Source organism: Stegodyphus dumicola, chromosome 6 (genome assembly GCF_044657685.1).
Source record: "Stegodyphus dumicola isolate Sdum_Otavi_A_Nest chromosome 6, ASM4465768v1".
In the NCBI taxonomy this organism is placed as follows: domain Eukaryota; kingdom Metazoa; phylum Arthropoda; class Arachnida; order Araneae; family Eresidae; genus Stegodyphus; species Stegodyphus dumicola.
In genome coordinates, this window is record NC_140773.1 from 101,268,305 (window position 1) to 101,293,372 (window position 25,068).

At 33.4% G+C, this 25,068-nt stretch overlaps 1 protein-coding gene and 1 long non-coding RNA gene across 2 annotated transcripts in view; one reads left to right on the top strand and one right to left on the bottom strand.

The window, feature by feature from the left end:
* Positions 1–25,068, bottom strand: part of LOC118195337 (uncharacterized) — a 116,486-nt gene that overhangs the window by 76,812 nt on the left and 14,606 nt on the right. The window lies entirely within an intron of this gene.
* LOC118181231 (uncharacterized) overlaps positions 4,640–25,068 on the top strand; it is a 123,107-nt gene continuing 102,678 nt past the window's right edge. The window contains exon 1 of the mRNA XM_085818711.1: positions 4,640–5,129. Coding sequence (XP_085674837.1) covers positions 4,860–5,129 — 270 coding nt within the window. The 5' untranslated portion in view covers positions 4,640–4,859. The remainder of the gene's footprint in view (positions 5,130–25,068) is intronic.

The following is a 25,068-nucleotide window of genomic DNA, read 5'->3' on the forward strand; positions in this document are numbered from 1 at the left end:
TTAGTAAATTAAAACAGCTTTTTACTATTACAAAAATAGATAAAACAACTAATAACTTTAGCATTATATGAAAACAATTCTACACTGAGATTATTCATAAAGAACTTCTCAACGCAACTACTTATCAATCAGCCAACCTTACAGAAACATCTATAATAAACAGGATTAAAACTTTTCATAAGAAACTCAATATTACTTTCAATGCAAACTACAACAGATTTACTAATCTTTATGCGATTCCCAAATTCCATAAAACACCATTAAAATTTAGATTTATAGCTAATGGAACTAATAATTACAAGAAAAATATAGACTATTATTTTTCAATTCAACTTAATAAAATCTGTAAATTTATTTTCTATGATTGTAACACTAATCATAACTATTGCTGGATCATTCATAATAACACTCCTGTCATTAATACCATTCATACCATTAACATCCAAAACATTAACTGCTATGATTTTGAAAACTTATATACCTCACTTCCTCTAGAAGAAATCTATACCAGTCTACTTGATCTACCAAAACTTTTCCCTAATATACTCAATATCATGACTCTTGACAAATGGAAAACCTACCTAAAATGCACACTTTTTCATAACTACATCAAGTTTCAAAATCAACTTTTTAAACAAGTCAGAGGATTGCCAATGGGCTTACATTCCAGCACCTCGATCTGTAATATCTTTTTATTTGTCAAAGAATTTAACTTCCAAAAAAATCTACAACCACAAGAGTTAAATTACTACAAACACACCTACAGATTTATTGATGACCTTATTACAATTAATAATTTTGGTAAAATTGAAAACTCCGACATTTATCCGAATTGTCTTAAACTTAATAAAACTAATAATTCACAAAATAGCATAGACTTTCTAGATCTTCAAATCATTAACTACAAAAAAATTTTACTTTTTGACAAAACAAGAAACTTCAATTTCAATACTAACAAATTAATAAATTGGAACTCCAACATATCCAAAAAAGTAATTAACAATACTATAATTAATCAAATACAACGAATTAAAACTATATGCACAGATACAATAGATTTACAACGCGAAATTTTGATCCTTATCAAAATTCTCAAAAATAATCTAATTCCCTTTCAATTTATCAACCATTGCCTTAAAAGAGCAGGCGTTAAATACTCACTCTAAATCATTTAACTGATAGGGATATGATAATTTATTCCTAAACCTGAGAAGGCGGTATAAGTTGGATGACTGTCAGTTGAAAGATTTGTATATAGTGTAATTACTCAATTGTATATATTGTAAAAAGCTAATTGTCTTCAGACATATACTGTTACTATACTGTTACTAAAAAAATTGGCCTATTTCCTGCCTTTAGACTGTCTACTAGCTCTTGGATAGCGAAAATGCCTTTTTCCTTTCTTAAATTCTTAATCATTGCGACACGACAATTAGCCAGAAATTAATTAATTTCCATTCACTAGTATTTTTAAAAAAATCTTAACAGACGGTCTCTCTCAGATAAGAACTCCACAAAATACATCCCTCAAGAATTCCAAGTCCCACCCACTACCATAAATTTCTTCACCCAAGTCTTGCCGACTGATATAATTCAAAGCCCCTACTGCCGCTAAGAATTTTCGGACACCCTACACTTCTGAGTCAGACACGAAGAGAACACACTGCCAACTCCCCCACTAGAAAGAATGTAAGTTACTTAATACCTTTCTGGCCTTTATATCTTCATGTACATTCACTGATCTTATTTATATTATTTTCTATTTTATTTTTATATTATTTTTATATTATTTTTATGTTCTCTTTGATTTGTTTTTGCAAAGTTTGCATTATTTATCTTTTTTATAATCTTCTATGTTTATTTCAACTTTACTTTGATTTCGATTTCATAATGACAATTTCCAATGTTTAATTTCTACAAATAATATAGTACTCAAATACATAAAGATGATAGTGTCGGGGACGATTACTCGAGTTTTACAAGATTTCTCTACAGTAATTGATTTTTACTCCAAATTGAATTGACTAAAATGCTTCATGAGAATCAGTTCTTTGAGTAACAACTATTCGCGGAAATATTTGGCCTGACTAGAATTGCCGGTTTGGCTTTAATTTATAACTCGAGTAAAGACGAAACACTTTCATATTTACGTATTTCTATCAATTATTGATCATTGAACGGGAGTTGGTTTTTTCCCCTTGAAAAGTCAACTAATTTCCGATCAATGACAATAATTACATGTTTTAATTTTTACTTTTACAATTGTAATATTATTCTTCGTGATGATTTAACTCCAGTCCCCGTTAAAACATTATTAACATTTTGCTTTCAAATTACTTCAAAACATCTTTCAAAATATAACTTAGCAGTATGGATGCACACTTTTAAAATAATTCTACTTTAATTAAACTTAGGAGATAATATAATCAATTAATCAATACGGTTTAGGAAATAAATTATTATACATATATATATATATATATATATATTTTTTTTCCCGTACAGTGTTGCCATCACTCGCTTTGAAATCGTTGAGTTTTGTTAATCAAAAATTCGCCACAGTATTACAAAATATGAAACGAATAATAAAACAAATTCCAAATTCAGGCTTCCAGATGCTTATATTTGAGTGGAGTGAATTTTGAATTTGAAATTTTGAATTACTACGTTATTCAAAATTTAAAGTATCTGGGCACCGTTGTTATTTCACAGTGCGCGAAACATACATACATTCATGCAGATTCTTCATTATTTAATTTCTTTAAATACAATACAGGGCGATAATATTGGGTGGCAACAATTTGAAAAGTGAAACAACGCAAAATGGCAAAACGAAATTAATAGCCTTTCTGAGTTAACGCTCCCTTGCGTTAAAAATTTAAAATTAAAGAGGAAGATAAGAAGCAAGTTTTGCTTTACTCTTTTAAGCATTAAATTACCCGATAATGGTAAAATAAAATTCACATGGATTTGAAATTGTTTAACAATAAAATGCAATTTAAACTTAAATTGAAAACAAAAATTTTTCACAGCCTGGCTAATCGGTCCACCATTTACTCAGACTATTTAAAATCGGACTAACTGAAAAATTAATACATAAAGAATAGGATAATAGGTTAAAAAATCTTTTTTCCTCTTCCTGTTTTTGAATAAATAATACGCAATTTAAAAATTCAAATTTATTTATTATGAATAATTTTTAAAAACGCATATTTATCGCAGTTTCATTGCTGAGAAATTTCGATGTCTGCAGATGTTTGTTTGTCCTTTTCACTTTAGGTTATTTCTCTGTAGCATCATTTATCGTTCAGCTTTAAAATACATTTCTATTACATGCTGTGACAGGGTCTGAATCCTTCCAGTAAATTTTTATAGCTGTTCGTCTTTAATATTGATAATAATGATAGTTATTCAATGGTGGGCCATAGACAGCTGTTGGAGTTCAAGAACGAGGCTTTAGCATTTATATACACATAAACAACGGAGAACCCCCCAAAAAAGTGAATATGCATTGTATCGCATAACTTTAAAATCTTAGAAAAAGAGTCCTGATTATATAATGAAAGAAACATCAAACACTTGTGCATTAAAATTTATTTTGTGTACTATTTCCGTAGAATTTTTTTAATCAATTAAATTTTAGTTTGTTTTGAAATTTTTAATTCGAACGAAAGTGAATACGATCTATCTGAAAATTTGTCTGTACATAGATTTGTAAAGCCCTTCTTTTATAATATATATAAACAGTAATGAAATTTTTTTCAAATCTCTATTGTTGAAATATTACTTAAACTACTCGTAAAAGAACAGTAAACAAACACATAGCTTTCGAAGTTTATTTTTAACGGACGGTAACTAGATTTTAATTTGATGAAATGAAACTTTATATATCATGCATTTTAAAAATTATTTGACTGATACGTGTGATAACTTTTAATTATTATTTAAAAATGAAACGAAATATCCAGTCGTACGCGTATGGCAAATCGATACAGTTTTGATTATTTGATTCACTGTCATATTTAATGTTCCTCCTTTAAACACCGAAGATATTGGAAGTAATAAGAAAGAATGATGATGCAAATTGAATTACAGCATGTGATATAATTCAGAGGAATAATCCGAATTTCTTTTTCTCGAGAACAGCTTGATAAAAATATGGTACAGTAAAACACTTGCTTAATTATTCATGCAAAATATTTGAATGCACTGAAAAAGGCCACTCGAAAGAACTCTAACCTTATTCAAAATACATTCTGACAAGACGCTGATCGCGTAGTTTCAAACGGAATAGGTTTTGTTTCGTTTATTTAAGTATGGCAGAGCACGCAAGGACTATCTGCCTATTAAAATGGGGAAGGACTATCTGCCTAGGAAAAGGGATGCCTTCGTGAACGACTTTACTAAGGGAAATTCCCTCGTATGCCCGTTACACATAGGGAAAACGTCCATGCAGCGAGCTCGTTCGCCTGGAATCGAAACCAGGTCGGAACATAAAGCGTTATATGCATTTTGAAATTATTATATGTGTTCGGTGTCTGAAAGAGTATTGCTTGGCAGCATTGTTTTACGCCAAGCAGAGTTTGGCTTTAGTGTAACCCTAAAGTTATTTCGTTTTTGCTTTATTAGTATGAATGATTTCTGACTTGATGTAAGAGCATATGGTTGCTCGCTCTTTAGCTAAGTTACATAGGTAACTATAAGCACATGCGTGTGCTAGTATTCAATAATGTTGTTTTTGTTAAAATAAAATTGTTATTGTTAATATTACAGTCCACTTACTGAAGTTAAGTATCATTAAATAAGTTCGAGCTATCTTCGGCAAGAACAGTTTGGTCTCACGTTAGCCGGAGAAGAAAATGGCTACTAATATTGTTTCATTGAATCGCCAACGCGGCGTAGTGAAAACGAAACTCGGAGCTTTGATAAAATTCCTTGATGAGTATAAAATGGAGGAGAATAAACTCAACCATGATGTTATTATGAAGACTAAATTGGATTCTTTGTTGGAATTAAAATCTCGGGTTAAACAACTCATAGTGGAATATACCAATTTGCCAGAGGAAATTGACTTGAAGGATAATCTAAGCATTACACAAGAATTGGAAGAAAGCATCGAAGAGTTCGAAGTAAGATTTAGAATTTTTCTTTCTAATTGTGAAACAAATAATAAAGATAAATTTGAAACCAAAACTGTTTCTAAATCAAATTTTAAACTGCCTGATTTACCTCTTCCTCAATTTTATGGTAAATATGAAGATTTTAAAAATTTTAAAGTGCAATTTATGTCTATGATTGGTAATAATAATAATTTAAATGATACTGAGAAACTGTTTTATTTGAAAGCATCACTTAAAGGTGAAGCAAAAATGTTAGAATCATGTCAGGATACATTTGAGTCGCTATTTTCTGCACTTGAAAGCAGATATGAAAACAAAAGAGCAGTAGTTGATGCCTTTATCAATAATTTGTTGAAATTTGAAAAAATAAATGACTCACCTTCTCAGTTGAGATCACTGGTAGATAATGTTAAAAGATGTTTGAGATCTTTAAGTGTATTAGAATTTGATAGAAATAATTTATCTGATGTTTTGATATTAAATATTTTATTGCATAAATTAGATAGAGAATCTAGAAAAGCATTTGAACTAAACGTAAAATCAAATGAAATTCCCAAACTTGATGAATTTTTAGAATTTTTCGAAGAAAGAATTCGCATTCTTGAAGAAATAAACAAAGTTAGTTTTCCTAAGCAGAGCTATGCTACTAGAGTATCAAATCAATTAAGTTGCTCTAGAAATTCAAAATCCTTGGTAACTAAAACAAACCCTTTTCGAAAGTGTATTATGTGTAAAAAACCACACCCAAATTATCATTGTTCGAAATTTAAGAGTATTTCTGTTTCTGAGCGGTATGATTTTGTTAAAGAATATAAATTATGCATTAAATGCCTTTCTCCATCACACGTATTATCGCAGTGTAAGGCTAAACTCAATTGTTATGTCTGTAAGAAAGACACACATCATTCGCTGTTACATAAAATTGACGAAAAACAAAATGAATCATCGAAAGAAAATGAATTGACCTTGAACTTTTCGTCAGTGAATAGGAAAGAGGACTGCTCCTCTCCCCCCCACACAACTTTGATGGCAGCTGCAAATAAATCTAAATTTGTGTTAATAAATACAGCAATTGTTTATCTTCGCGATGTTTACGATGAACGAATTCCTTTTAGAGCCGTGCTTGATTCAGCTTCGACTTGTAATTTTTGTACTGTAGGTGTTATGAACTCATTAGGAATAAAAAAAGAACGAGCATTTATTCCAGTTAGTGGAATAGGCAACACTACTTTGAATGTTAAATCGCAAATAAAGACGCGTTTATCGAACTTAGAAAAGGAAAATGAATGGGAAATAGAGTTATTAGTTGTTCCCAAAATAACTGACATGACACCATCGAAATCTATTGATATTTCGAAATTAAATATTCCGAAAGGAATAAAGTTAGCTGATGATGAATTTTTCAAGGCAAAAAAGGTAGATTTATTATTAGGTACGGAATTATTTTTTGAATTTTTAAAAACAGATAATACGTTTAAAAGATAATGAGTTACTTCTTCAAAACAGCTGCTTCGGCTTTTTAGTTTCTGGAAGCATTAGAATTCCAAATGTAAAAAATTATGACTTAAATTATTGTTTTTTGTCAACAGAGATTAATTCGTTAAATAACTTAGTAAAGTCATTCTGGGAAGTTGAAGAAGTAAATGAAACTAAATCTACAGTTAATTCTGAATTAAATTATTGCAACGAACGTTTTAAAAACTCATTTTACCGGCATGCGGATGGAAGATATGTGGTTAAAATGCCGTTCAAGCCAGATATTGGTGAAAACATACAATTAGGGGATTCAAAGGAAATCGCTGAAAAAAGACTGAATCAGTTGTGGAAACGTTTGTCGAGTGATTCTGTAATGAAAGAACTTTATGTTTCATTTTTAAGGGAATATGAATCATTAAATCATATGGAGAGGATGGAAGACTATTCTGAAACTGATGGAGGATATTTTCTTCCTCATCATGGCGTGCTGAAACCTGATAGTAAAACAACAAAGTTACGCGTTGTGTTCGACGCGAGTGCCAAAACTACTAACGGTTGTTCATTGAACGACATATTATGTAAAGGTGGAATGATTCAAGAGGAACTTTTTTCCATCATGATACGATTTAGAAAGCATATTTATGCATTTACTGCCGATATTGAGAAGATATTTCGACAAATTGAAATATTACCATCGCAGACCAAATATCAGAAAATACTTTGGAAGGAAGATGAAGATAAGCCTATAGAACTATACAGACTCAAAACGGTAACTTATGGCACAGCATGCGCTCCATATTTGGCACAAAGGACTCTTCAACAGTTAGCGAAGGATGAAGAAAAGGATTTTCCTGTAGCATCGAAAGTGGTCTTGGAAGATTTCTATGTAGACGACTGTCTTACTGGATCTTCGAATTTGAAGGAATGCATTCAGCTCCAGAAAGATTTGACAGAATTGCTCCAAAGAGGAGGAATGAAGCTACACAAGTGGTGTACTAGTTTTGATTCTCAGAACTCTGATTTACAGAATTTTTCATTTGATCATAATAGTAATACAACTGTGAAGACGTTAGGTATGTTGTGGAATAATAAGAAGGATACATTGCAATATAAAGTTACTGTTAATGAAAATCCTGATGTTACGAAGAGAGATGTTTTATCTCAAATAGCGAGATTATATGATCCGTTAGGCCTACTCGGTCCTATTATTAGCAAGGCAAAGATATTCATGCAAGCACTTTGGTTGCTTAAGCTAGACTGGGCGGAACAGTTACCACCACATCTTGCCAATGAATGGAATGTGCTTATTAAAACTCTTCAGAGTATAGAAAATATACAAGTACCTCGTTGCATTTTAAAAGAGACCTTTTTAATGCTCATTTTACTGGGATTTGCGGATGCCTCCGAGAAGGCATTTGGGGCAGTGATATATCTTCAAAGCATTACAAGCCCTGGTGAATATTGTAGTAAACTTCTTTGTAGCAAATCTCGTGTAGCACCAATCAAGACTATGACTATTCCTAGATTAGAACTATCAGCATGTCTACTCCTGTCCAAACTTATGCAAAAGGTTTTAGAAGCTTTGAAACTCAAAATTGATGACGTTAAGCTCTGGTCAGATTCAAGCATTGCTTTAGCCTGGATCAATACATCACCGCATCTTTTGAAAACCTTTGTGAGTAATAGAGTCTCACAAATTCAACAACTTACTTCTAACTATCAGTGGGGACATGTGTCTTCAGAAATGAACCCAGCCGACATCATTTCCAGAGGATCAGATGCTACAACTCTTGGATCTAACAAGCTGTGGTGGAAAGGTCCTGATTTTTTAAACAAGGACAATTTTCAAGATAAAAATGGACTTAGTGATGAGCTTTATTCTTCAGAACTGAAACCAGTTACGACTTCCTTGTTGACTTTACAAACTGATTCATTCTTTGATGACTTCCTAAAAATAACTAATGATTTCTTGAAACTAATACGAATTCTTAGTTTACTTTTCAGATTTATCTACAACTGTAGGAACACAAGTGAGAAACGAACAGGTAGTATTAGTATAGATGAAATGGAGCTGTCAAGGAATACACTCCTTAAATATGTCCAAGGTAGGTATTTTGCAGAAGAAATTTCTTTGTTGCAGAAAGGTCTACAGATAACATCAAAGAGTAAGTTAAAATATTTTGATCCCTTCTTAGATGAAAAAGGTCTGTTAAGGGTAGGTGGTAGGATAAAGAATTCTAATTTAAGTTATAGTCAAAGACATCCCATTATTTTGCCTGCCAAGAATAAGTTAACTGAACTTATATTTATTTATTTTCATGAAAAGGATTTTCATAATGGTCCACAATCACTATTAAATTCTATTAGACAAATTTATTGGCCCATTAATGGCAGGAATATAGCTAGAAAGATAGTCCAAAGCTGCATAATTTGCTTTAAGGCAAAACTAATAATTTCTCAACAACTAATGGGAGAATTACCTAAAGAGAGAATTAATATTAACTTTACATTTAATTGTTGTGCTATTGATTACTGCGGCCCATTTTTGATAAAATACAAAGGGCAACGCAAGGGTAACTATCATAAGATATATGTTTGTATTTTTGTTTGTATGGTGACAAAAGCAATTCATCTAGAGATTGTCAATGACTTAACCACAGAAGCATTCATTGCTTGTCTGAAGAGGTTCTTTGCCCGACGAGGTAAACCAAAAAAAATATTTAGTGACAATGCAAAAAACTTTGTTAGTGCAAATACAGAAATAAAAAAATTAATGAGTACTTTTCTAAAGCAGAATGGAACTTTAGCTAATTTTCTAGCCGAGGAAGTTATACAATGGAAGTTTATACCCCCAAGAGCACCAAATTTTAATGGTCTATCTGAAGCAGGAGTAAAATCCTTTAAATTTCATTTTAAACGAACAGTAGGAAATTCAGTATTAACCTACGAAGAATTTTTGACAGTAACAGTTCAAGTAGAGGGAATCTTAAATTCTCGCCCTCTTACACCGTTAACTTCTAATATTGATGATTTAAATGTTTTGATCCCTGGTCATTTCCTTATAGGTCGACCGATCAATTCAATAATTGAACCCAATTTAACAGAAGTAGATAATAACAGACTTAGTTTATGGCAAAAAATACAAAAATGGTACAAAATATATGGAAGAACTGGACTAATAATTACTTGAGCACTTTGATTCAAAGAAATAAATGGATGATTGCTAAACAAAATATTAAAATAGGGGATATGGTAGTGATCAAGGAAGAAAATCTTCCTACCTGTAAATGGTTGTTAGGGAGAATTGTAGATGTGTTTTATGGGAAGGACAACCTTGTGCGAGTTGTCTCTGTCAAAACCAAAAATGGTATTTATAAACGAGCAGTTACTAAAATTGCTGTACTGCCAATTGAGAAATAATGTACGAATTTTTATGTTTATTTGAAGGTTTGAATTGTAATCCATCATATTTGTTCTTTTTACAGTGTAATTACTTGTATTATAATTTGTGCATTAATTTACATTGTATCATTTTGTATTGTATGAACATTTATTACTTTTTTGAATTTTACTTATTGTATTGAAATTAATATTTCAACGCCGGGCGGGATGTTCGGTGTCTGAAAGAGTATTGCTTGGCAGCATTGTTTTACGCCAAGCAGAGTTTGGCTTTAGTGTAACCCTAAAGTTATTTCGTTTTTGCTTTATTAGTATGAATGATTTCTGACTTGATGTAAGAGCATATGGTTGCTCGCTCTTTAGCTAAGTTACATAGGTAACTATAAGCACATGCGTGTGCTAGTATTCAATAATGTTGTTTTTGTTAAAATAAAATTGTTATTGTTAATATTACAGTCCACTTACTGAAGTTAAGTATCATTAAATAAGTTCGAGCTATCTTCGGCAAGAACAATATGCAAATAATGCTATCAAAAAATTACGTTACTGATACATAAAAACAAGGGTCGTAACGCAAAGATATTTTCGCTAAATTTTAATTAAATTCTTTGTAAATAAAATTACTGCTTATTACGAAGCGAGCCTCATGCGGCTCTTCAGTTTGATGGAGCTAGTTTTTATTAATTAATAATAGGAGCAAGTTTTTATAATTAATATTAGTTTTTATTAATTAATAATAAAATTTTCGACCATACCACAACAAATTATGATCAAAACTTATCAGTGCTTTGCATTTTCAGTTGGTTTATTTAACAGCTTATGGCAAAGCACTGTTTTCATAAATTAAGTATGCCTGTCTTCCATTCATATTACACAAGGTAATATATTCATATTACATTCATATTACTGTGTAACATGAATGGAAGTTTCTTTTAAGAGAAGCTGGCTTGCATTCATGTTACACATGGAGAAAACTCCTATGTAGCCAACTAATTCGAGAGCTACGCATTTTCTTATATGATGAAAATTTTAATAAACTGAAATGCAGTTTGGAAACACTGTTGCAAAATATTCAAAAAGATAAGTCGATTTTCTCCCTTAGAAACATATTTTTATTAACTTTTCTACTCAGTCTTTTGAGTTTCTTTCTCATTTTATTGGAATGCTTTGCATAATTAATTAAACGATTTTTTGTGTGTGTTGTACATAATATCCAAAAAAGTAATTAACAATACTATAATTAATCAAATACAACGAATAAAAACTATATGCACAGATACAATAGATTTACAACACGAAATTTTGATCCTTATTAAAATTCTCAAAAATAATCGTATTCCCATTCAATTTATCAACCATTGCCTTAAAAGAGCAGGCGTTAAATACTCACTCTAAATCATTTAACTGATAGGGATATGATAATTTGTTCCTAAACCTGAGAAGGCGGTATAAGTTGGATGACTGTCAGTTGGAAGATTTGTATATTGTGTAATTACTCAATTGTATATATTGTAAAAAGCTAATTGTCTTCAGACACATACTGTTACTAAAAAAATGGGCCTATTTCATGCCTTTAGTCTGTCTATTAGCTCTTGGACAGTGAAAATTCCTTTTTCCATTCTTAAATTCTTAATCATTGCGACACGACAATTAGCCAGAAATTAATTAATTTCCATTCACTAGTATTTTCAAAAAAATCTTAACAGACAGTCTCACTCAGATAAGAACTCCACAAAATACATCCCTCAAGAATTCCAAGTCCCACCCACTGTCATAAATTACTTCACCCAAGTCTTACCGACTGATATTATTCAAAGCCCCTACTGCCGCTAAGAATTTTCGGACACCCTACACTTATGAGTCAGACACGAAGAGAACACTTTGCCAACTCCCCCACTAGAAAGAATGTAACTTACTTAATACCTTTTCTGGCCTTTATATCTTCACGTACATTCACTGATCTTATTTATATTATTTTCTATGTTATTTTTATATTATTTTTATACTGTCTTTGATTTGTTTTTACAAAGTTTGCATTATTTATCTTATTTTGTAATCTTCTATGTTTATTTCAACTTTACTTTGAATTCGATTTCATAATGACAATTTCCAATATTTAATTTCTACCAATAATATAGTACTCAAATGCATAAACATAAAAGTGTCGGGGATGGTTACTCGAGTTAAATAGAATTTCTCTACAGTAATTGATTTTTACTCCAAATTGAATTGACTAAAATGCTTCATAAGAATAAGTTCTTTGAGTATCAGCATTGGTTCATAATTCCTTCTATTCGCGGAAATATTTGGCCTGACTAGAATTGCCGGTTTGGCTTTAACTTATAACTCGAGTAAAGACGAAATACTTTCGTATTTACGTATTTTTATCAATTATTGTTCATTGAACGGGAGTTGGTTTGTTCCCTTTGAAAAGTCAACTAATTTCCGATCAAAGACAATGATTACCTGTTTTAAATTTTCCTTTTACAATTGAAATTTTATTCTTCATGATGATTTAACTCCAGTCCCCGTTAAAACATTATTAACATTTTGCTTTCAAATTACTTCAAAACATCTTTCAAAATATAACTTACGAGTATGGATTCACACTTTTAAAATAATTCTACTTTAATTAAACTTAGGAGATAATATAATCAATTAATCAATACTGTTTAGGAAATAAATTATTATATATATATATATATGTAAGATAAAAATATATGAATCAGAATTATAATATAACTATAAACATAAATTCTTCCTCTCTATTCTAAAATCATAATAACTTCTCTGCATTGCGTCATTTCTAGATCACTCTATGATCGGCGCAGCTCTGATGACATAATCATTGGGAACTGAAACTGTCCTTGTAAACCAAAACTTTTCTTTTCGCGTGCCTCCATCTTGCATAACTATGCACTTCAGCTTTTGCCCTCTGCTCTGCTAAGATGTAATTTCGCTGGCTTGCTTTCTATCTCAACAATATCAAAAATGTAAATCTTCTGTGGAAAGGCACGACTAGAGTGCCAAGTGATTGTGGCCACAAATATCAATTGGAAATAAAAATGGAATTAAAACTGCCTCGACTGCCAAGTTCTTTAAATACTACGCAATGAAATTCTTCTTCAGTATGGGTCTAATCACGCATCTACAGTGTTCGTCTTTTCCTTTGCTTTTATTATGACAATTAAGTGGACAGGATAGTTTCCTGCAGCCTGAAACCTCAATGGAAAATTTAATTCAGCTCTTCAAATCATCGCTTTGTGATAAATCCAAGATAATGTGAAAGAATTGAATCATCAAATTTGTTTCTTCAGTGTTTAAAAAATAACAGATCATTCTTCTGCTGTGGTGTTTTGCAAGTGCTTCAAAAAAATAATCACGCGTAGTGTTTACAGATTGAAAGTAATATCTCGATAAATTGAGAAGTTTGAATGCCTAGTGAAAAGGAAATCATCAGTGAATTACCGTTTAGGAATTCAGCATTACAGCGGGTTCAAGGTCGATCCGAGTTAGTGTTTGCAAGTATGTGCGACAGAAAATTATTTGCACTTCCGCTTTTTCAACAGCTCAAAAATTATTACATTCGTGTGAATCTAGCTCAGGAACTAAATTATTTAATGTGCTGCGGATTCTATAGTTTTCATTTCAACTTTGGTTAAAATTTCTGCAATTTGTTTTGAAAAAATCTGAAATTCTTGTTCATTAATTTTTCTAATTTTTCATAATTATGTGTGAGCAAATTAAGTAATTAATTTTAAGCTATTTAAATTATTCATAGGGAAGGATATTAAGATAAGTTTTTATGTTTTTGAAATTTTGTTGAGAATTTTGAAGACGAATTTTATAATTTTTCTAAAAATGAAGTTGGTGTAAAAAATAAGTGAAATTATTACAGATACGTAATATGAAATTATGGTAAATGCATGTAAAATTTATGGGTGATTGTATGTTAAGTATAGTGTATGTCGAGGTATTACTGGGTTCCTAAGCAGAGGCCTGTAATTACCTCTGTACAGTTGTTCCCTTCACCCTCTTCAAGTAAGATGATGTTGGAGGCTCTCATTTTATGAATGCATGTAAATTTTTTATATTATTATTTTTTTATTATGGAATGTATTAGTGCAGTTCTCAAAGGCCAGTTACCTTAATGCAAGGAACGGAGGCCTTTTCAAGTTACTGTCTAGGCACCCTGGTCCACCAGTGCAGAGAACACACTGGTTAGCTCAAGAGGACAGCCCTATTGATGGATATGTTTGTTTAGAAGTATTGCGAGGCTTCCAGTTTGGTAAAATCAGAAATTGTAAATGAAAGATGATAACGGTGAAACCATAAATTCTGAAAATCTTAATCCTATTATTTATGATGTTAAATTATAATTTATCAGTATAGAAATAAGTATCATAAATATTTATGTGCATTACATTAAATTATAAGTAATGATTATGTAAAAGTTTATTTTGTGATATTCTGCGATAACAAGAACCTTCCCTGATGAATTATGATTATGTGAACTCTCAAACAAAAAGACTTTTGGACTGAAATGTTGAAAAATTCAATAGGACTCTAAAAATTAAGAATCTATTTAAAAAAAAAAAAAAAAATTGATATTTATAAATAATACTTTACAGGATCAAAATTTTATTATTTATTTATATTTTTTTTAATTTGCTAGTGTTTTAACTCTTTCTCTTTAAAAAGGCTTCTCTGTCGCTACGCCTTTTTCTTTTTGAAGGGGGGAATATGTAAGATAAAAATATATGAATCAGAATTATAATATAACTATAAACATAAATTCTGCCTCTCTATTCTAAAATCGTAATAACTTCTCCGCATTGCGTCATTTCTAAATCACTCTATGATCGGCGCAGCTCTGATGACGTAATCATTGGGAACTGAAACTGTCCTTGTAAACCAAAACTTTTCTCTTCGCGTGCCTCCATCTTGCATAACTACGCACTTCAGCTTTTGCCCTCTGCTCTGCTAAGATGTAATTTCGCTGGCTTGCTTTCTGTCTCAACAATATCAAAAATGTAAATCTTCTGTGGAAAGGCACGACTAGAGTGCCAAGTGATTGTGGCCACAGATATCAATTGGAAATAAAAATGGAATTAAAACTGCCTCGACTGCCAAGTTCTTTAAATACTACGCAATGAAATTCTTCTTCAGTATGGGTCTAATCACGCATCTACAGTGTTCCGTCTTTTCCTTTGCTTTTATTATGACATATATATATATATATATATATATATATATATATATATACTTGCATTTGATATATAATTTCCTTTTCCCGAGATAAATAACTTCGAATCAATTTTAGTTTTAGAAATCTTTTTTAAGCTATTTTGAGTGTCAAAGCTTTAACTATTCATTAATGCTTATTGCAATATCTGTGCCTAACGCTGAAATATCAAAGATTGAGCTAAAAAGGTCAGAATGCAGCCGTTTGCCATACATGTTTAGCTTGTTGATTCATTTCCTTTTTAAATAACAATTAGAAGTCATATCACATATCAGTGAAACGATTTTCATATTTTCTGCTATGAAATTTAATTAAATTAAATAAACGTATATTAAAATGACAGTTCTGTGTTCCAAGGATAAAATATGAAAGCTTTACTGTTGTCTTAATATTTTTTTTAAATAGTATGTCGAAGACAGAAATATCAAATCTAGCTGAATAAACTACTAAAATAGCTATTTATAATTCCTCGCATTTTAGTTTTCTTTAACTTGTCTGGATTTTTTTTAAAATCAGAAATACAAAGAACATTTTTAATCATTCCAATTCAAGTTTATTTTAGTACTTAGTTCTTAAACACAATCGAATCAAAATAAATTGTGTTGTGTGCTGAATAATTTCGTTTAAAATATAATCGAACTGGGAAAAAAAAAAAAAAAAAAAAGCTAAGCAGTCTGCTTTGGGGAAGTTAGTGCTATTAATTAGTTAGCTAATTTGGCAAACGGTGGCCAAATTTGAGCCAGTATAAGACATCGGACTTAATAAAAAGTTAAAGCCGGAATAAGGGGAGGGGGGGCAAAGTTGCGGGGTCTTGGCTAAGTGGGGAGCGTTTGTTTATGGCAACCTGCCTCGATTTCCCCTTCTGTGCGGCGGAGAGAAATTCTGGCTAAAAGTCTACTATTTTCTCGATTTTTCATCGAGGCTAAAAATCCACTGGCTAAAACGACATTAAACCCGAAATTCATCGTGGTAAGGAGAGCAAGATTGCGCCTGTCGTTGGCAAGAGTCTTGAGCACCATACAGGTGACAGTACGACTTTGCTCCCTACTCCGCCTCCTATTTTGATGGAGAGAACCGTGGAGGGGGGAAGGGTCCGAGGGTCTCTCACACCTTTTTCCCTACCACCAACCTCTCAACAGGACATTCGGCTCACCACGTATTTAGAATGCCCCATGCTGCACAGATATAGACATTTACAAATCCTCTTCGTACAAATCCGTTCTTCTCCGGGATTTGAACCCAGGCCTTTCGGTATGGTAGTCCGCGTCGCTATTCACTATCATTCAATTCATTTACACAGGGTGTAAACTAAAAGATTGTCATAATTTTAAGAGCTGACAAAACATGGAAAAGTAACAATATTCGTAATACAATGCATGATTGGAAGCTAAGTGTTTGCCGTTAGAGGAAGCTTTTAAAGTGTACCAAGCACTCGGTTGTTCTTGTGATGCATGTATATGGTGATGTTTCATTTGAAGAAGTTTTGTAAATATTAAACATTATTTCTTGTAAATATCTGTGATCAAGACGACTTTATATTTTCAATGTTCTTCACACTTATTGTGGTTCGCATTCACATTTCGCATTCCACGAACGATTATGAAAAGAAAATTGTTACTTTTTCCATGTTCTTTCACCTCTTAAAATTGCGGAATTCTTTCCTGTTATATCCTGTATATAAATATATATTTTCAATTTTTATGCAAGGCCTTCCTATTTTCAACCTTTGGCCTGCAAGTTGAGCGAAAATTTTTAAGCAACCTTCACATAAAAAAAGGTTGGACAACCCATCTTAAAGCTGTCAAGTGTTTGAGAGGATTAATTTCGGGAAAGGGGGGAGGGAAGAACGAAAGGAACAGAAAAAGAAAAAAGAAGAAAAAGAAGAAGGGATGAAAGCCTTTGTAATAAAACAGGACAGTTCGCTTTCCCTATAATTCCGGCAGTCTTCAAGAACAGGTTTCCCTGTTTTTTTACAGATTGAGGCATGTGACCTCTTCCTGTGATTCCTGCAAAATAACTTCCGAAAAAGAAAGCAAATCTAGTTTATGAGTGTAATTCGTTGCAAAAACTTTGCTATAAGAATAACAGAAGGGAAAAAAATTAATTGTAATCTGAAAATTTCATATAATCTTGAATAGTTTCAGAAAACAGTCTAATACGATTAGATTTTAGATTAGACTAGAATTCGATAGATTCGGGAAATGTCAAAATGGATATTTCGCCTGAAATACGATACCTGAAATTTTTCGCAATTACAGTACTTTCTTTAATTCGTAAAAAGAAATCAAACCTATGCCAACACTTTATTGTTATGATTCTTGATTTCCGCTGCACTAAACAAAATAAACATATATATATGTATATATATATTGCCATTCTGCTACGCAGTTAGGTGAGCTCAATTTTTTTTTACCCTGATATGTTGGTATAAATTGTATATTTTTTGCTTTAAAAGAGATTGAGCTACGTTGTTTTTATGTTCCGATTAAGATTTTATGCCTTTAGTTAACCTGCTTGCAACGGTTATAGAATTATCAACAATTTAGAAGTGGGCTTAAGCCTAACGAGGCTGCCCTTTGTTTATATTTGGAAAAATAGTAAATTAATTCAGTTGGTGCACTTTTGCCCAGTGTGATCAAAATGTAGCCTTCAGTTTTGTGAACCGAAATTTTGTCTTTTCGCACGCTACCGAATTCCTTGTTTTGGCGTAGAAGCTTCAATTTTAGTTAAAAAAATAATAATAATTGTTTTTAATCTGTACACTGGTGTGCAAAAATTAAGGACGAAGTCGAAATTAGCATATCAGCTGAACGAAGAGGCAGAGCGGACAGAAAGACCAATCAGGAGATTAAGTAAGTTGATGTACGGTAGCACATGCGCAGATATGCAGGTAGACGTAATGGGGAAGTTCTGAGTAGTATAAAGCATGTTGTCGGTGTAAGATCAGTATTTCTGGCAAAGAGATTGCACGCCATATAGCAGTTAAAATCACACCGAGTTGCTGCCTCAGCGAGAAATGGCGAATAATCAATCTGTTAGACGACATCTGGATGCTTTTACCCGAGGACGAATCATTGGGAAGTTGGAGGAAGGCCGCAATGTGACAAGTGTGGCTGCAGAGTTCGGAATTGCTCACAGCATCGTTTCACAACTTTGGAGACAATTTAAAACTACAGGAACAGCTATCCGGGGGTTTAGTAGTGGTCGTCCACGAGGAACCACACCCGCAGATGACCGGTATATTGCCTTACAGGCCAGAAGAAACAGGCGGCAGACAGCGGGAGAAATCGCTAGACACAAGACACAGGCGACTGGACGACCGATATCGCGTTTTACCGTGGCCAAAAGACTGCACGGTGGTGGTCTGTTTGCACGACGCCCTGTACGGTGTGTACCTCTACCGCCTGCCCATCGGAGAAGGCGTTCTCTGTGGTGCCGGGAACACGGGAATTGGAGAGACAATGAATGGGGACGAGTACTCTTTACATATGAGAGCAGATTCAGTCTGAGTAGCGATTCTCATCGCATACTCATCTGGAGAGAGCGGGGAAGCCGCAATCATCCCTCGAACATCATTGAAAGGGACAGGTATGGAGGTGGCGGTGTTCTCGTTTGGGGAGGCATCATGCTTGGTAGTCGTACAGACCTACACATCTTCGACGCAGGTTCAGTCAACGAGACCCGTTATTGTAACGAGATTCTTCTTCCATATGTGCGTCTTTTTAGAGGCGCTATGGGTCCGCAGTTCCTTTCCATGGACGACAATGCACCATGTCATCGCACAGTAGCTGCCGAACAGCTCTTAGAGAGTGGGGATATTGAACGTATGGATTGGCTGGCACGATCTCCGGATCTCAATCCCATCGAGCATGTATGGGATTTTCTAGGCAGACGCTTGGCAGCTCGTACCTTACCACCAGTAACGATTACGGAGCTTCGATTGGCGCTGCAAGACGAATGGGCAGCAATGCCTCAACAACTCATTGACACCCTCATTCTCAGCATGGGCAGACGCTGTGAAACCTGCCTAGCAGTTAGGGGAGATCATATCCCCTAGTAAAGACCGGATGTTTCTTGCTGGACACCCATCACAGGGATGTTTCGGCCTTCAGTCGCATTGCGCTCCACTACTTTTTTCAATAAAGCTTCTTTTTATCCCTCTGATTTCTCTTTTAGTAAGTGTTGCTTACATTACTCATGTCCTTACGTATTGGGGATCTTACGGTATTAAATGGATTTGGAAAGCTTTTGTACAAAGTTATATTCAAAAAACCGTCTCGTCCTTAATTTTTGCACACCAATGTATATGGTGTTTTAGATTTTTCTGTATTTTACAATTTTTAATGAAGATTGAACTTTTATTTATTTTTGTCTTGCCGCGAAATAAAGACTGAATTGACTGAATTAGAAATACTAAATCTCTAATGAAATTTGAGGAAATAAGTTTAAAGGAAGTGCAGCAAAAAACGTTTATAATTTAATAGGCAGTGCAAGGAAGTCATATGGTGTCCACATCAGATAATTTTATTATTATTAAAGTACAATAGAATGCTAAATATCCAGAATTGATGGATCTACAGGATATTCAATAATACCCGTTTTTCCCTTGTTTCCGTAGATTTATAGTATATTCATATACTGCAACGCAAGATAAAGAACTTACCTTCTCGTTTTCGCATTTTATTAAAAAATAATACACTATTCTTATTTCCATAAAGGAATTTGCAAAATACATTACTTTAACTGAATTAAAACTATGCAATTAATTTTTGTTTTCTTTAATACCAAAACTATATGTATAACCCCTATTTTTATTTTCACTGCATTATAATTAATTAAAAAATTTACTTTTGTTTACGAAAGTCTTGCATATTATTAGACAAAATTACCTTCTATATAATAAAACTAAATTAACATTTTAACGATTGTCTGGTCGGTTAAAAAAGGATATATGCAATGACTCGCATAGTAAGCTAAAAACACTAAGATTGTATAAAGCGTATACAGTCAAAAGTCGTTAATTCGGACACCCATAATCCGGAATGATCTATAATCCGGACCTCAAAGGTAAAAAATTTTGCGAATGCGCCTCGCTGACACATGCGCATAGGCTTTTACGCGTGCGCGTAAGACCTTTACGACTGCGCATATGCGTGTGCGCAAGTGCAGAATACGTTTTCGCTTGCGCGTTTTATGTATAACGGACGGTATAAGCTAAAATTATCTAATCATCTATTTCAGTTAATGTTGATGATTGCGTTGTTCCTTAATCTTCGAATTGGATCCGGTTTATTATTTTTTGCAGACTGTAAGAGCAATTTTATAAAAGTAAACTTGAACTTTCGATTATGTCAAATAGAATTTCCGATGCTGGAGCTCCCAAAGGATCTACAAAACGAAAGTATGTTTTCATGTCCATCAAACAAAAAGTGGAATTGCTGCAAAAAATGGATAAAGACATGAAGAAGGTGACAGAGAGGTTAGTGAAAACGAAAAAATTTCGATTGACAAGTTAGTCGGTATTCTCGGCACAGCAATTACGGAACTTGAACAGCGGAACTTTGTAACTGAACAAGAAATTATGTCTGTTTATAGAATTAAAGAGAAAGTATTATCACATAAAACGAAGCAACTTAAACAACTTACATTGAAAGAAATGTTTAATGAAGTAAACAAATAAATATTAAGCTTTTTTTTTTTTTTGTAAATTTTGATATCCTTAAGATCATAATTGTTCTTTATTTCATAAATTACGGTTTCATATTTTTAATTTTATAATTTCTGCATGCCATCTTACGAGATTTAAACTGATGATCTATAATCCGAAAAAATCGATAATCCGGAATCGCCGAAGTCCCGACGAGTCCGGATTAACGACTTTTGACTGAAACTGATTTTTTTTATCATTTATCGTTATAAGCTAAGTTTTTATCGTTATAAGCTAAGTTTTCTGAACATAGTATGTCAAGTTATATGTCATACACATTCATCTGTATCAATTTTCTAGCTTTTAAAAAATATCAAGCAACTTCAAACCTTCATAATACGTGTACTTTCATATTATTTTTATCAATGGGAAAATTAAAAATAAGGCTAATTTTATTTGATTTAGAGAGCAAAATGAATGATTATGTGTAAGCTTATCTATGATTTAAAATTTTTCTTTCGATAGGTATTTTCTATTTATTGTTATTGTTAAAAGTTAACAACAACAAAACTCTTCTCCAATAGATTCACATTATTGTTGTGAACAGGTCACTCGTAACTGCGGAACGAAATAAGCGCGATTACATTCTGAACGCAGTCATTCTGCTGAGCATATACCGTGAAATTGTCTTTCACAAGCAGTGTTGACAAAACACCTCGTTTCTTAAACTGCATCCAGCTAGGCAAATGAATCGCATTCGTTGTTCTCTTCGTCGTTGTTTTTAACTCTCTTTTATTTGAGAAAGCAGATCAGTTAAAAGGAAATAACTTAAGAAAGTGACACGAACATATAAAAAAACTAGCGTTTGTTTTTTATTATATGAATAAGCCAACTGAATGGAAAGACAATGCAGTCCAAAATAATATCCAGCGTTCGAGCTATCCGAACGTAAATGATGCTTTATGCAAATAATATAATCGCACAAATGTTAAATTCAGACCTCTGGTATATAAATGTTAAACGTGAAATAATAAATTGTTATGTAAAAACTTAGTCATTTATATTTGTAAAAAAATATAAACGCAATTATTAAACATTTACTCGTTAGAAGGGAAGAATAGTAATGCCATGGACTTGTCCTCAGAGCCTCGGTTCTTTTATCTGGATCTTTATCCTAGTAGAGATGCACACTTATGTAGATAGATAGCTTAGACAGACAAATACCTGCATATTATTTACTGCACCGAAGAATACATAAATGGGTAAAGAGGTACATAGACAAATAGATTGGCAGATATATTGCTGAGGCTGCTAAATAAAAGAGACACTATTTGACGTTAATTAATTTATTATTTAGAACGTCTCTTTAATAATAATAGAAGTTTCTCACATTTTTATTTTCCGCCCTTTCTTTCATAATTTTTAACTCAAAAATGCGTTAGCCCAGAAGAGTTATTAGTCTCGAAATGGCATTTTGAGTTGGTTCAATATACATGTCGTTTTCAAATTGTTGCCAACAAATATTATCGCCCGGTATTTTATTTAAAAAAATTAAATAATGGATAATCTGCATAAATGTATGTATGTTTCAAGCATTGTGAAAAAACGACGGTAACTAGAGCTATCAGATTTTGAATAAAATACCGCAATCCTCCACCCGAGTATGGACACCTAGAATTATAGGTATCTGTATTCCTCCCTATAATGCAAATTAGTTTTAAAACATCAAAAATGAGACTAGTACTACTACTTTCAAACACAGTAAATAAGCTGAGGGTTTGAATTTTTGACAGAGAGAGAGAGAGAGAGAGCCTGGCAGTCCCGCGATGGTGCCAGGATTACGCCAGCTCTATTCGAAAGTAATATTCCGCCTTTGACATTTTCTGGTTAGCCGATACTTTAAACATATCTGCCAGTAAAATAATGGACCCAGCTGCTAGTATATTTTATTGAATGCGCAATCTTAAAATATGTTGCCCGCTTTTGAGTTTAATTGTTTGTTATAGTTTAATTTTTGAAGAACCGTAAGTGGTGGTTTGTTTGTAGCACAAATCGTGCCTTACGTTCAGTTCTCATTAAAATAACGAGATTATTTTAAATTTTCCTTAGTACTTTGTCAGTTGTTTGATACATAGTGATAACTCACTCTCTTGTCTAGTAAGGTTTTTAAGATCTATAACAACCATACAATTTCTTCAGTTTCACAAAAATTACACAGCTCGTGTAGCAACAAAACAAATGACTGCTTCTTGTTGGATTAACAAAACACGAATACTAAGATAAACCGAAGCATTTAAAGTATGAACCGACAAAGTCTGACTAGGAATATTGGCACAGGCTCTTGAATAATACGAGTAGACATGACTAAGGAAAGTTAAAGCCGATTGAGATGAATCTAGAACCTGGACGAAAACAATTCAGAAACAGTGAGTGATCGCGTCCAAAATCTTTGTATTAAATTCAAGAACTCTGTTCTTATGAACATAATCTGGTTTGCTATTCAGTAGTAGCTGACGAAAGAAGAAATGATAGCGCAGACAAAATGATAAGATAATTAACACAAAATCCTGTTATTTACACAAAACACAAATAATAAACACAATAATACAAAAAATAATAAACAAAAAAAATCCTGTAACCCAGTTACAAATTTACAGTTGTTCAGTCTCTATTTGCATTGTTTGTTTTAAGATCTGGAATTTATTTAAGACGAATGAAAAAGCAAGTAATTAATTAACGTGCGAGAGGAAATATTTAAACATTTTCACAGGAAAGTTCTTACACTGACTACCAATAAGTATTTGGACACCTATGCAAATGACGATATCTGCGGTTCTAAGGTACGTCACGGAATCCGCTGGTATATATCGTGTAGGAAACAGCATCGGCTTTAGTCGCATGGAAGATGCCTCGCAGTTCGGAGCTCTCTGATTTAGAGAAAGGTATAATTTTCGGGTATCACAAATGTGGCCGATCCTTAAGAGACATATCTAGCGATCTGAAGTACCCAAAATCGACAGTGGCCTATGTGATTAAGAAGTGGAAGGTGAGCGGTGATTGTCGGAATGTGCCCCAAGTTGGCAGACCAACGAAACTGGGAGATAGAGACCGACGAGTGCTGGCCAGAGAAATTCGGAAGAACCGCACCCAACCGATGGCCCTCATCCGTGAGGAGTTTCAACAGGCATCCGGGAGTATTGTTTCAATGAATACCATCCGTAAGGAAGCACATCTGCTTGGTTTTCATGGTCGTGCTGCTGCCCATAAACCTTTGATCACAAAGTCCAATCGCGCTGCTCGGGTAATGTGGTGCAAAGCACATCGAAATTGGACCGTAGATCAGTGGAAACGGGTTCTTTGGAGTGATGAATCAAGGTTCACCCTTTACCGTTCGGATGGCAGGGTCTGGCTCTGGAGTCTACCTGGAGAACGTCTCCTGCCAGAATGCATTGTGCCAACAGTCAAGTTCGGCGGAGGTGGAATTATGGTCTGGGGGTGTTTCTCCTGGTATGGGCTGGGACCCTTGGTCCCCATTCATGGTAAGCTCAACTCCGATGCCTACTGCACTATTTTAGATGACAATTTGCTTCCTACGTTGTGGCAGTTTTACGGGTTGAACCCCTGTTACTTTCAGGACGACAATGCCAGTTGTCATGTTTCGACGTTAACCAAGGCTTGGTATGGTGCCCATGGAGTTCATCGAATGGACTGGCCTGCTCAGAGTCCAGACGACCTGAACCCTATCGAGAACCTCTTGGAGGAGTTGCATCGCCGAATTCAGGTGTGCACTACCCGTGCAAAACGGTGAAGGAACTTCTATGTCTTCTCCAAGCCGAGTAGAAGAAAATACCACTAGCTGTCATACAAAGACTTGTGGAAAGTGTGCCCCGGAGGGTCCACGCTGTAATTACCTCTCGTGGAGGCTCTACCAACTATTGATTTTGAATAAAGTTAGTTTTTCTTTTCTATCACAAGTGTCCAAATACTTATTGGTAGTCAGTGTATACTTCGGCTAATCATGCAGCTATTATTTCCTGTAGTTCAATAATAATCTTATGCCCTGAACGGCAACCGATGAATGGACCTCCCAAGTTTAAGTGGAAGGTCAGACCATCTGGGTGATGAATCGATATCTGAAACGGACTGGTTTGGTTAAATGATTGATTTGACTAATCAAAAAT